This window comes from Myotis nattereri, assembly GCF_964212035.1.
Source record: "Myotis nattereri genome assembly, chromosome: 8".
Taxonomy (NCBI): Eukaryota; Metazoa; Chordata; class Mammalia; order Chiroptera; family Vespertilionidae; genus Myotis; species Myotis nattereri.
The window spans coordinates 26,066,648-26,079,144 of record NC_138083.1 but is presented as its reverse complement, the minus strand read 5'-3'; the positions used below and the strand labels follow the sequence as shown (position 1 = coordinate 26,079,144).

Here is a 12,497-nt window from a genome sequence, read left to right as displayed (position 1 = left end):
AAATCAGTCCAGATATCCTGGATTGCTCTTAGCTACTAGTAATTAAAAGGCACTCCTGATAAAAAACAGCCTGACAGTTGTGGCTCAGTGGTTGGGCATCAGCCTATGAACCAGGAGGTCACGATTCAATGCCCAGGTTGCAGGCTTGAACCCCAGTAGGGGGCATGCAAGAAGCTGCTGATCATTAATGATTCCATCTCATTCTCCCTCTTCCTTCTTCTCTGAAATCAATAAATATATATATATATATATATATATATATATATATATTTTTTAAAAAACATTGGGTTTTCTTTTGTAATGTTGCTATTTTGTATCTGAATAGGGTTACTGTTCTCTGAGCTCAGGTTTTATGTCCATTTATTCAGTTTGGGAATGGCAAGAGTAGATGTCTTGGTTCTATGTTAATGTTTCTAGCTGTCCCATCTTACTCTACTTAATATCCCAAAATGTGTTAAAAATTGAGGAATGCAAGAAAAAAGGGAGACTTCAAATTTATATATAAATTATATTTTATACATAAAGCTTTTCTTCAGAGGCACTTTCTACATTCTTTTTTTTTTTTTTGCCACCCACCCCCTCCCGCTCCCCCTCTACATTCTTAAGAACAGGCAGAATTAGATGCCAGAAGCAGCCCAGGTAGCAGACAGACCACCAGATTAGACGTCAAGAGTCCCGATTGCCAGGCCCAGTTATCGCTGACTACCTCTGAGATGAAGGAAAGTCACTTATTTATCAGGGCCGCCTTTTGCTCATCCATTTCAATGGTTGGGGATTGGGAAAGATGACAGGGATTGGGCTAGTGATCTTTCACATCCATTCCATCCAAAATTTTCATTGAGGTGATTTCCAGGAAACCTGCCCCATTGCCTTTCTCAATGGCTTGGGCACTGTGGCTTATACAGCACACTCTAGGAATGCAGATTGATCATGGGTCCATTTTCAACCATAAAGGGGCCTTGAAGAGCAGTGTGGATGTGATCCTCATTCCTAGAATCGTGGTTCTTGGGAGCTGCTTTCCTAAACTCAGTGAAAAGTACCATTCTTCATTTGCAGGTAATCCTCCCTGACCTGGCAGTCTTGAGGATAGCAGTGTACGATGACAACAACAGGCTCATCGGCCAGAGGATTCTCCCACTGGATGGCCTCCAAGCCGGCTATCGACACATATCCCTTCGAAATGAGGGAAATAAACCATTATCACTGCCAACAATTTTCTGCAATATTGTGCTTAAAACATATGTGCCTGATGGATTTGGAGGTAAATTAAACATTTGGGTTCAGAATATGGTATCTATATTTATATATCTATATATTTTATCCATATATGTATATATCTACATCTATATCTATAATAATAAAAGTGTAATATTCTAATTAGACCCGAGGAAGCCAGGCCTGCAAGGGAAGCCCGGGTCCCAGGTGCCAGAGGGAAGCCGGTGCCAGCAGCCAGGGGAAGGAAGGCCTACTCTTGCACGAATTTCGTGCATCAGGTCTTTAGTATACATATATATGTGGCCCCAAATTACAAGATTATAAAATATTTTACCACTGGCTTAAGAAAACCTGTTCCTCCAGTGCTGCCAACCCTGGTAGCCTCAGGGTTCATACTAAAAGTGAAAGGGCAAGGTTAGATTCTTTTTAAGGTTCTTTCTTATTTTTAAACATAATTTTATGTTGTTTATCAGTTTGTCAAATATGTTTGTGAAAGATATTTTTTACACCATCATTCAAAGGGGAGGGAAACATAATATTGAAACATTGATATTGACTGGTATCACTAAAAGATTTAAATCGAACTCAACTCTCAGCATGCCTGGAGTTTCTTCCAAATCCACAAGAGAGTTCAATTTCCCCAAAAAAGATCTTAGTCCTCATTCCACAGAAGACCACCTTTGGTTTTCCTGAGGTGACCAATGGGAGGAATCTAAAGCTGGACCAAGTCACAGGATTTTGTTTAAACATAAATACATTAACATTTTATAAACTCCAACTAAGCCAAGAACAAAGATTTTCAGTATTCTCAGAGTCTGTTCAGCGAAATGGACACAGTACAGCAGAGCAATTGCATCAAATTAACCCACAGTTCAAACACTGACTCCACTACTGGCCAGGTGACTTTGGGACAGTGACAGAACCTCTCAAACCTCTCATTTCCCCACCTCTAATGCAAACATACTAATACTACCTGCCTCATAGCATTCTTGCAGGATGCCCATCATTATGCTATTGCCAGAGCCAGGCTCAAAAATGTGTGCATGCTTGTACGTGTGGCTCTAAGTACAGCTGTGATTTCTATACTGGAACACATCAGAGTTTGACTTGGGGAACTGGGGGTTATTTTGTTGTTTGATTGTAGTAATGCATGCTGCTCTGGGGGAAAGATTTTCTGCAAGTAGTCCTCAGCTTTTAAAACCTGATTGCTGGTTCAAAAAGCCACGAGGATTTTTCAGTCCCCAAATCCAGAGTAAAGACTTCTTCCTTCCTCCTTCCCCTGTGTTTTATTTAAAAAAAAAAAAATTAAAAGAAGCCTATTAGAAGCGACAGCATATAGTAGAAGATGTGAGAGACATGAAAGAAGCTGGGAGAGGGTGTTGTGGGCCAGGTAAGTGGATTAGAAAGGTATTATAGCTACTCGGAAAATGGACTATGTAAGCAGCCCTTAAAAAATAATGTAGTTTATCTTGCCCGGTGTGAGCATCACCCATGCACTGAAAGGTCGCTGGTTCAATTCCTGGTCCGGGCACATGCCCAGATTGTGGGTTAGTGATCTCTCTCTCTCTCTCTCTCTCTCTCTCTCTCTCTCTCTCTCTCTCATTGACTTATTAAAAAATCAATAAAAGCATATTTTAAAAAATAGCAACAATGTAGCATTTATGTATTGCTGATATGCAAGTGTTTCTAAGATATGTGAAGTTTAAAAATAAAAAAAAATAGGTGGAGAAAACTATAAATCCATATGGAGTTCGGAAAATAAGAATACAAGAAATGGGTAATGGTAGTTACCCACTGAGTATAGAATTGGCAGGAGAGGAGATTTTTACTATTCATATTATATATTTGAATAGTTAAAGTATATTATTTTTATTATATTATTAAAATAACATTTTCTGTTATAAAAGGGAAAAGAAAAATTTTAATTGAGAAAATTCATCTTATGAATGTAATTAGGAAAGTGATTCTGCTAGGGGGAAATTGATAAACATAATTTTTAAAATTTGTAAGTTATGTACTGTTTTAAGGTAACAAGAATAATCATTCCTTCTATGGTATTAGCAAATTATGCAAAATTATATGAAATTCTATTTAAAGTACTTGGAACTCTTCAAATGATGTTATATAAAAGATGGAATTTTACTGTATTTTTGAAACAACACTGGAGAAATATTTCAGTTTATCTACCATGGGACAAAATTGGCTTTAAATATGCATCAGTGTTCTCTATCTAAAAATCAGCTTCGTGCCAGTGGCATCTACTATGCTTCAAGTACTTTTAATATTCATCATCACTGAATTCTCACCATATCCTGCAAGGTGGGTAGTATCAGTTTTAATTTACAGATTAAGAAACTAAATCTGGGGACATTAAGACTTGCTCAAGGTCACACAAGTAAATAGTCAGGAACCTTAGGCAATGTACTTCCTGCTGTATTTGGGGAGAACCAAAGGGAAAATCATCTGGCTTTACTTATTTCTTGCTTTCAGCAACTAGCTCTGCTTAATGAACTTGTTTTATGTTGTAGGAGAAGGAACTTAGAGGGCACAATGTGAGTCCAGGATTCTGAATAGTGTATTAGCTGCATTTTCTTGGATTTTTTAGTAAAACAGAATTAACAGCTCAGTGTTCTATTTATTCCCCAGATATTGTGGATGCTTTATCAGATCCAAAGAAGTTTCTTTCAATTACGGAAAAAAGAGCAGACCAAATGAGAGCTATGGGCATTGAAACCGTAAGTAGCAATAGTCAATTAAAGACAGCAAGTGGGGAAGTTTAGTTGACCAACAGTGATTAAAAGAGCAAGACAAAGTGATAAATTACTATAACAAGTTCAAAGAAGGTTTTTGAAATGGAATTTATCAATTCACCAAAATGTTTCAAAGGTCAGTGAGAGAGTAGCATCTTATCTAATAAAAGAGAAACATGCAAATTTACCGTACCTCCGCTACACCCACAAGCCATGCCCACCAGCCAATCAAGAGCGAGTATGCAAATAAACCCAACCAAAAAGGCAGCAGTCATGGAGCTGGAGCAAATGGGAAGCTTGGGTTGCCCCTGGCAATGGAGGAAGCCAAGCTTCCTGCCTGCCCTGGCCGGCTGTTGGCTCCGCTCAAAGCTATAAAGTTTTAATTATAGAACATAAATAAATCCCAGATACCTGCTTCCAGCCGCTGTGGCCTCCGCTCAAGGAGGGTCTGGGAGCCTGGGTTGCCCAGAGCTGTGGCCAGCCGGCAAACGGCCATCAGCCACTCACCCAGGCTGGTCAGGCACCCCAGCAGGGACCCCCACCCTGAAGTGGGTGTGGCCAGCCTGCAAAAAGCCCTCAGCCCCTCACCCAGGCTGGCCACGCACCCATGGGGTGAAGGTCCTTGCTGGGGGTCTTGGCTAGCCTGCAAGCAGCCATCAGCCCCTCACCCAGGCTGGCCAGGCACCCCAGTGGGGACCCCCACCCTGAAAGGGGTGTGGCCAGCATGCAAACAGCCATCAGCCCCTCACCCAGGCTGGCTACACCCTCATGGGGTGAGAGTCCCCACTGGGGGGCTTGGCCAGCCTGAACACGGCCCTCAGCCCCTCACCCAGGCTGGCCAGGCACCCCACCCGGACCCCCCATCCTGAAGGTGGTGTGGCCAGCCTGAACACAGCCCTCAACCCCTCACCCAAGCTGGCCACACCCCCTCACCCCATGGGGGCGTGGCCAGCCTGCAAACCACCACAGGCCCCTTGCCCAGTCCTCCCCACAGCCCAAGGGAACCCCCGCCCTGATCCAGGACACCCTTCAGGGCAAACCAGCCAGCCCCCACCCGTGCACCAGGCCTCTATCTATACTAATAAGAGGGTAATATGCTAATTAGACTGGGAGACCTTCCAGGAGACCTCCTGGATGTTCTTCTGGACAAAGCCATAGTGGCAGGGCCTAGGTAGAGGCGATTAGAGGCCAAGAGGGGAGGGCAGTTGTAGGTGATCAGGCTGGTGTGGGGCAGGGCCGTTGGGGGTAAACAGACCAGCAGGGGGGCCAGTTGGGGGCAAGCAGGCCATCAGTGGGGGTCAGTTAGAGGTGATCAGGACAGTGGAAGGGCATTTTGGAGTGAGCAGGCCAGCAGGGGGGCAGTTGCGGGTGATCAGGCTGGCGGAGGTCATTGGGGGCAAGCAGGCCAGCGGCAGGGGGCAGTTGGTGGTGAGCAGGCCAGCAGGCAGAGTGGTTAGGGGCAATCAGGCAGGCAGGCAGGCAGGTGAGCAGTTAGGAGCCAGCAGTCCCAGATTGCGAGAGGGATGTCCGACTGCCGGTTTAGGCCCAATCCCTGTAAACCAGCAGTAGGACATTCTTTGAGGGGTCCGAGATTGAAGAGGGTGCAGGCCAGGCTGAGGAACACCCCCTCCCCCGTGCATAAATTTTGTGCTCCGGGCCACTTGTATTTCATAAAATGTGGCCACCATCTCAAAATCCCACTTCTTCAACATGGCTTAACTCACATCTGGGGACCCTTTCCCCACTAGAAACAAAATTGAAGATAAAAATCCATTGTTTAAAATATAGAATGCTTTGCCCTGCTGATGTGGCTCAGTGATTATAGATTGACCCATGAACCAGGAAGTCACAGTTCAATTCCCAGTCAGGACACATACCCTGGTTGCAGTTCTATCCTCAGTAGGAGGCAGTGGATCAGTTATTTTCTCTCATCGTTGATGTTTCTATCTCTCTATTCCTCTCCCTTCCTCTCTGAAATCAATAAACACACACACACACACACACACACACACACACACACACACACACGATGCTTTTGTAATTTTTGTGATACATTGAAATACCAACCAACCCAACTCAGTAAATTAATGAAAGTGGCATGGATTATTTTGTTATTTTTTTACAGTCTTATATCCAACCTTCTCCCATGTCAGTGCACAGATGTGTTGTTTGTTTCTTTGATTTTAAGGCACACTCAGTTTAGAGTGTAAGCGACAATCTCTCCAGAGCTAGCAAAAGAGAAGGTATACTCTGCTTATAAAGGAATTGGATCTTCTTACCTTGGCTTCTTCCTTTGCCTCAAGCCTGAGGAATGTTTACTCCTGCCAGGAAAAGACCCAACTATGAGACAGTTGCAGGGGAGAAGTTAAGTGGTACAGACTGGACTCGGTAAAATAGAGAATGTGCAAGGCAGTTGAACTTGAGTTGGCATTCACTTGGGATAATATAAACACTTCTGTTCCAGAGTGACATAGCTGATGTGCCCAGCGACACATCTAAGAACGACAAGAAAGGAAAGGCCAACACTGCCAAAACAAATGTGACCCCGCAGAGCAGCTCGGAGCTCAGACCAACCACCACGGCTGCCCTGGGGTCTGGCATGGAAGCCAAGAAAGGTAAAGGAATGTTGTTTGGGCTCCTTATCTATTCTGGAACTTTTAGACTCCTTTTAAAATGTATTTTATGAGGGTATTTAGAATTGTTAATTTTGTCAATTTTCATTGTCCCATAAAACTGAAGAGCAGAATGTTTTCTTGTGGATTGGGCAAACTGCTTAATTTCCCTGATTATTTAATAGAGAGTCAACATTTATGTTTCATCTGCTAGATCCCCTGCACCTTAGTTACACTGAGCACAATTCCCATAGTAATAGAAGATGTTTAATTCACTGTCCTTTTAGGGAAGCACTTTTACATGGAAATTTCATGAACGCTTCCCCCCCTCTCTTCTGGATACCCCACAATAGACATTTAACTTCTAAGATTCACTCCTATGCCCTATGCTGCCTCTTACTATCCACAATAAAGCAGAGAATTAGCTTGAGACCTCAGACTTAAGAGATAGGAGAGCAACCTCATATTCCCTTGACACCCGTATCATAAAATGTTACAGATCACAGACTGATTTATCTCAGCCATGATTCTCCTTTTCAGTCTTACCACCCTCACACTGGATGTGCACATCTGATTAAAATGAATAAAACTAAAAACAAGAGCCTAGAACAGCCGTAGGCAAACTATGGCCCTCGGGCCGGATCCAGCCCGTTTGAAATGAATAAAACTATTGAAAAAAAAGACCGTACCCTTTTATGTAATGATGTTTACTTTGAATTTATATTAGTTCACACAAACACTCCATCCATGCTTTTGTTCCGGCACTCCAGTCCAGTTTAAGAACCCATTGTGGCCCTCGAGCCAAAAAGTTTGCCCACCCCTGGGCTAGAACGTGATGCCTATCTTTCTTGAACATCTCACACCGAGTCTTTGGGATTTTAAATCAATTATGCTACAGGGTGCACATTCGTTTTGTTTGCCTCCGATGAAAATTAGAAGCCGGATGGAACATGTTGGGGGATTCTTCTACAACTTTGGTTGCTGTGGCGACCCTGGCCTAGCATCACTCAGAGAGTAAAATGACTTAGTATATTATTCCAGGTCCTCCAGACAGCATCCTGGTATACAATGGTTTGATTTCATTATTTCCTGGATTTTAAAGGCTTTGCTGTGCTCAATAGCATTTTGCTTACATACTAAAATTAAATGTGGTAAAAAACAAAAAAGAAGCTGAAAAAATATTTTATTCTTTGATGATGATGAAGGTAGGATAGAGTTGAGAAGTAATTGACTGAGATGGTATGCCTTGAAATGCAAAGATAGACGTAACTGTAATAGATGCCATTGGGCCTGGTCAGATTTCCTGCATGGGGTTGACACCTCCTCTTCCCCCTCCCCACCCCCTACCCCCACTGGGGGTATTGGCTGATAGCAGATCACAGCTGCATGTTTCTCCCTGGAGAGTTGTGCTTACCGTGGGAGTTTTGCCTGGAAATACCTGGAAGGTTTTGTAAGCGCTCTGAAGGCCTCTGCTGATGAAAATGGAGTTGCAAGAGCCCAGTTTCCTTACCTGAAGGTAGAAAAAGGCTGGAGGGCCATTTATGCTCAGCAGCTACCTGTAGGATCAGGCTGGAAACGCCCCTTGGCTTCTTCCTCTGCCCTGTCCTGCTTCTCTCTAGGGCTTTCTCCCAAGAGCCTTTCCACAATAAATCATGCTCACTCAAATCCCAGTCCTAGGCTCTGCTCTTAGGAAACCCGACCTAAGACAATAAGCATTTCAGTTGTGTCTAGTTAATTGCTTTGTAATAAGAAATTCAAATGTTTATATTCATAACATTACATGTAAAGCTGTTTCAAAACTTTTAGATGAGATTTTAAAACTGAACTTTCTATCGTCAGTTATTCTCTCTAACTTTTAATATACACAGTGTCTAATCTTTTCTTTTTAAGGTATTGAACTTATCCCTCAAGTGAGGATAGAAGATTTAAAGCAGATGAAGGTAAAATTGCTTGGTCATTTTCCAAGGACTCTCATATTATGCATATTGGTGAAACCAGTATATCTTCGTTTCTCACCAATGTAATCATTATGGCTACAGAAACCTACTTTGGACCCTCTTTATTTCTGTCACAGGCTTACTTGAAGCATTTAAAGAAACAGCAGAAGGAGCTAAATTCTTTAAAGAAGAAGCATGCAAAGGTACAGTTTGTGTGTACATACATATTTTGGGGTAGTTTTGTTTGCCTGTTTGGGTTTTTCCTGTTAGCTCTCTGATGAAACCCTAAAGCCACTTTTTTGTGTTATGGAACAATGAATTCTTCACAGCCAAGAACACTGCTTAGAAACTACTACCAGCCAACTGGACAGCATATGTGCATTTTAACTGGTCAGAAATGAAATTAAAACATAGAGTCCCTTTGGGATCTGTTGTCACTGATTTGGAACCTATCTTTTTATTTTTTTTTTTTATTTTTTTTTTTAATATATTTTTATTGACTTTTTACAGAGAGGAAAGGAGAGAGATAGAGAGTCAGAAACATCGATGAGAGAGAAACATCGATCAGCCGCCTCCTGCACATCCCCCACCGGGGATGTGCCCGCAACTCAGGTACATGCCCTCGACCGGAATCGAACATGGGACCCTTCAGTCCGCAGGCCGATGCTCTATCCACTGAGCCAAACCGGTTTCGGCTGGAACCTATCTTTTTAACAGTTATTTGAAAGACATCGCAGAGCTTCACCCATTTAAAAATTGTTTCATAAAATTGCTTTGTCTAAACTAGTGGGCCATAACCTAACTATTGAAGACCAGCTCACAATCTTAACTCTAGGTACCAAAATTCCTGGGTTGTTGGCAAATAGTTTGCAGAAACAGAGCATGGAGGGAGATGCTGGCAGGCCCTCAACTTCTCACCAAGAGCCCTAGAGAGGGAGCTCTTCTCACGTTCCCCCTATTATGTAAACTCTGTAAGGTGGCCTACTTCTGAAATATAGTTCTTTTTCCTTTCTATCCATGCAAAGAAGTCTTTTGACAGTGATAGACATTATAAGAGCGAGTTGCAAGTTGAAGAGAGCAGCAAGAGGTGGCTTGAGTAATTCTCGCCTGAGTTGAAAAACTCCATAGCACCTTCCTGCTCTCCAGCCTCTGCCCACAGAGAAAGGTAGAAAGCGGAATACCCCCTTTCCTAGTAGGGCCCATCACAACTGTTGTCGCTGGGAGGATAATGTCCGCCTCTTCCAATAAAGGCAGTGAGAGCAAGAGAAACTTAATTTCTTAAAAGGACCTCTGAGATCTTTTAAACTAAAGCCCTGCATCCCCACTTGCTACAGATTTTTATTGAGTTTGGGACTATTGGAGACAAAGCTATTTAAAGTGGTGTTTTTAGCTTTGTTGGTCATTGACAACAACCTGAAATATGGAAATCAAGCAGAAAAGGAAATAAGAGAGAATGCAACCTGAATGGCCTTAATTATTAGGAATGCAGTTAGTACCCATATGGCAAGGCATCATTCAGCGGATTTTTCTCTCCATTTAAATTGGATCTCTGTCGTTGAGTCAGGCATTTCAATGGCTTTTGGGCTATTTGAAAACAAAGTGTTTGGCCTCATCCTCATTGATTATTTCTTTGAGGCATGACCAGAAAATATACTGTGACTAATAGTAACCATAACACCAATAATGGCAGCTAGAATTCCAGATGCTATGCTCAGCACTTTACATGTATTATCTACTTATTACTCTCTACCCTATAAGGTAAATTTCTATTTAAGTCCCCATTTTCCAAGTGAGGAAATGAAGGATTAGAGCGATTAAGGAATTGAACTAATGTCCCAGAGTTAGGGTGGAGCAGAGCCAGTATTTGAACCCAAATCATCTGAGTCTAGAACTACATAATTCTGTAAGATATTAGATACTTTAATAAGTAAATAAGTTCCCCTCATTGAAGCAAATGGAGTGGCACACATGGGATGTTATGAAAATTTCCAGTTTAGACAATGTCAATATACTGGCTACTAAGGAAGGATGTTTCTTAATTCTTTAGAACTTGACCTACATAATACTGAGCAGAGTTGTCTGCTGATATCTTGTCTAAACCTTTAAGTTTAAATGGACTCAGACCTATCTGCTTAGTCAGAAAAGTGACAAAATGGTGTCTGAGCTTGGGCTGCTGTAACAAGCTACCACAGACCAGGTGGCTCAGACCACAAACATTTATTTCTCACAGTCCTGGAGGCTGGAAGTCCAATATCAAGGTGCAGCAGATTCAGTATCTGATGAGAGTCCCCTTTCTGTTTTCAGATGATCTCCTGTTGGGTCCTCGTGTGGTGGAGTGGGCTGTCTTCTCTCTCCTGTTTCTTCTTATAAGGGCACTAATCCCATTCATGGGGGCTCCACCCTCATGGCCTAATCACCCCCTATCTCCAAATTCTGTCACATTGAGGTTTAAGGATTCAACATCTGGACTTGAGGGGGGAAGGATAAATATTTAGTTTATAACAGTTGAAAAATTATTTTTCTGTGAAATAATTTAGAGGTGGCTTTAGTGGCTCTTTTTCTCCACCTTAGATGTCATTGTGTATCATTCCTTTCAGTTTTTTCACACTGTTGTCAGGGAAATATTCATATTATTTAATAGCCAGCAAACCGGATAAGAGTTTTTTGTTGTTGTTGTTTTGTTTTGGGTTTGTTTGTTTTTTTGTATTTTTTTGTTTGTGGTTGTTTTTTTTTTGTTTTTTTGTTTTGTTTTGTTTTTTTGTGTGTGTGTGTGTGTTTTTTTTGCAGAAGACAACCTTGAGCCTCTGGGAGTTCCACATTAATATAAAACAAAACCTAAAGGAAGATTTTAAGTGCCTAAATCCCACCTAAGTGGACTTTTTTTAAACAGTTTAGTGTGCATTCTTTGGAGGAAGGCTTTAAAGTTACAGAGCTAAATTTCCACAGTAAAATGAGCGTAGTTTGTTGCTTTTTAGAACGCTTTTCAGAAGCATTTCGGAGCAGGGGAATGCACTTCATGGGTTGTTTTTCATATCTGCATGTACTGCAGAAGGTCAAGTTACAAGTGTATGATTATAAGCTTATCATACACTTGTAAGCTTCTCCCACATTAAATTAACAGAGGCCCCCCTCTTATTCAGCTTGCTTTGGCAGAGTAATTTATGAACTCTGAATTCTGTAATTTTTTATAGAAAACTACTACTACTAACAATATTAACATCTATTTAATGCCACTTTTGTGTCACACATTTTATATATATTCTCAAATCCTCATATTATCCCATAATACTATCTGCATTTTAGACATGAATAAAATGAAATTCAGAAAGGTGAGTCCTTTGTCCAGAGTAATACAAGTAGTTAATGTTGTTAAAACTAAAGTGCTTTTCATCTACTTGAATTGGCCATGGGGCTTTGCAAATAATTATTTTCAAATAATTAGACTTTCCTGTCTGTAGACTTTCGGTAATTTTTCAGTGTGTAATACTTTCTAACATTTTCCACCATCTTATCTGAAGCAACTTCTAAGATGAAAGACATATGTGAATATAGACTTAAAACAACAACCATTAATTTAGCTCACAATTTTTTGGGTCACCAGTTTGGGCTGGATCAGCGGGATGAGTCTCCTGGTGTCAGCTGGGTTCATTCGTGCATCAGTTGTTACTGCCAGTTCGGCTGGTGGTGGGCCGATTTGGGACAGAGGGCTGGCTGACTTAGGAAGACCTCTGCTGAGCTCCTTCCTCAATGCTCTGTGGTCTCTCATCTTCTAGCAGGGAGTCCAGGCTTGTCCAGGGGGGCAAGGGTCCCTAGAGACCAAGCAGAGGCAGACAGGGTTTCTTGAGGCTGCAACTCAGAACTGGCACACCAGGAAGTCCACCTCATTCTCCTGGCTAATGCAAGTCATAGGCTGGCCCAGATTCAAAGAATTTGACTCTGTCTCTTGACAGTAAGAGTCACAAGGTCACATTTCAAAGGGGGAT

General features: G+C 41.9%; 1 protein-coding gene across 1 annotated transcript in view; it reads left to right on the top strand.

Annotated features, from left to right (window-relative positions):
• Positions 1-12,497, top strand: part of PLCB4 (phospholipase C beta 4) — a 381,356-nt gene that overhangs the window by 348,062 nt on the left and 20,797 nt on the right. Inside the window, exons 28-32 of the mRNA XM_081097388.1 lie at positions 1,057-1,261; positions 3,862-3,950; positions 6,430-6,580; positions 8,468-8,517; positions 8,652-8,717. Coding sequence (XP_080953514.1) covers positions 1,057-1,261; positions 3,862-3,950; positions 6,430-6,580; positions 8,468-8,517; positions 8,652-8,717 — 561 coding nt within the window. The remainder of the gene's footprint in view (positions 1-1,056; positions 1,262-3,861; positions 3,951-6,429; positions 6,581-8,467; positions 8,518-8,651; positions 8,718-12,497) is intronic.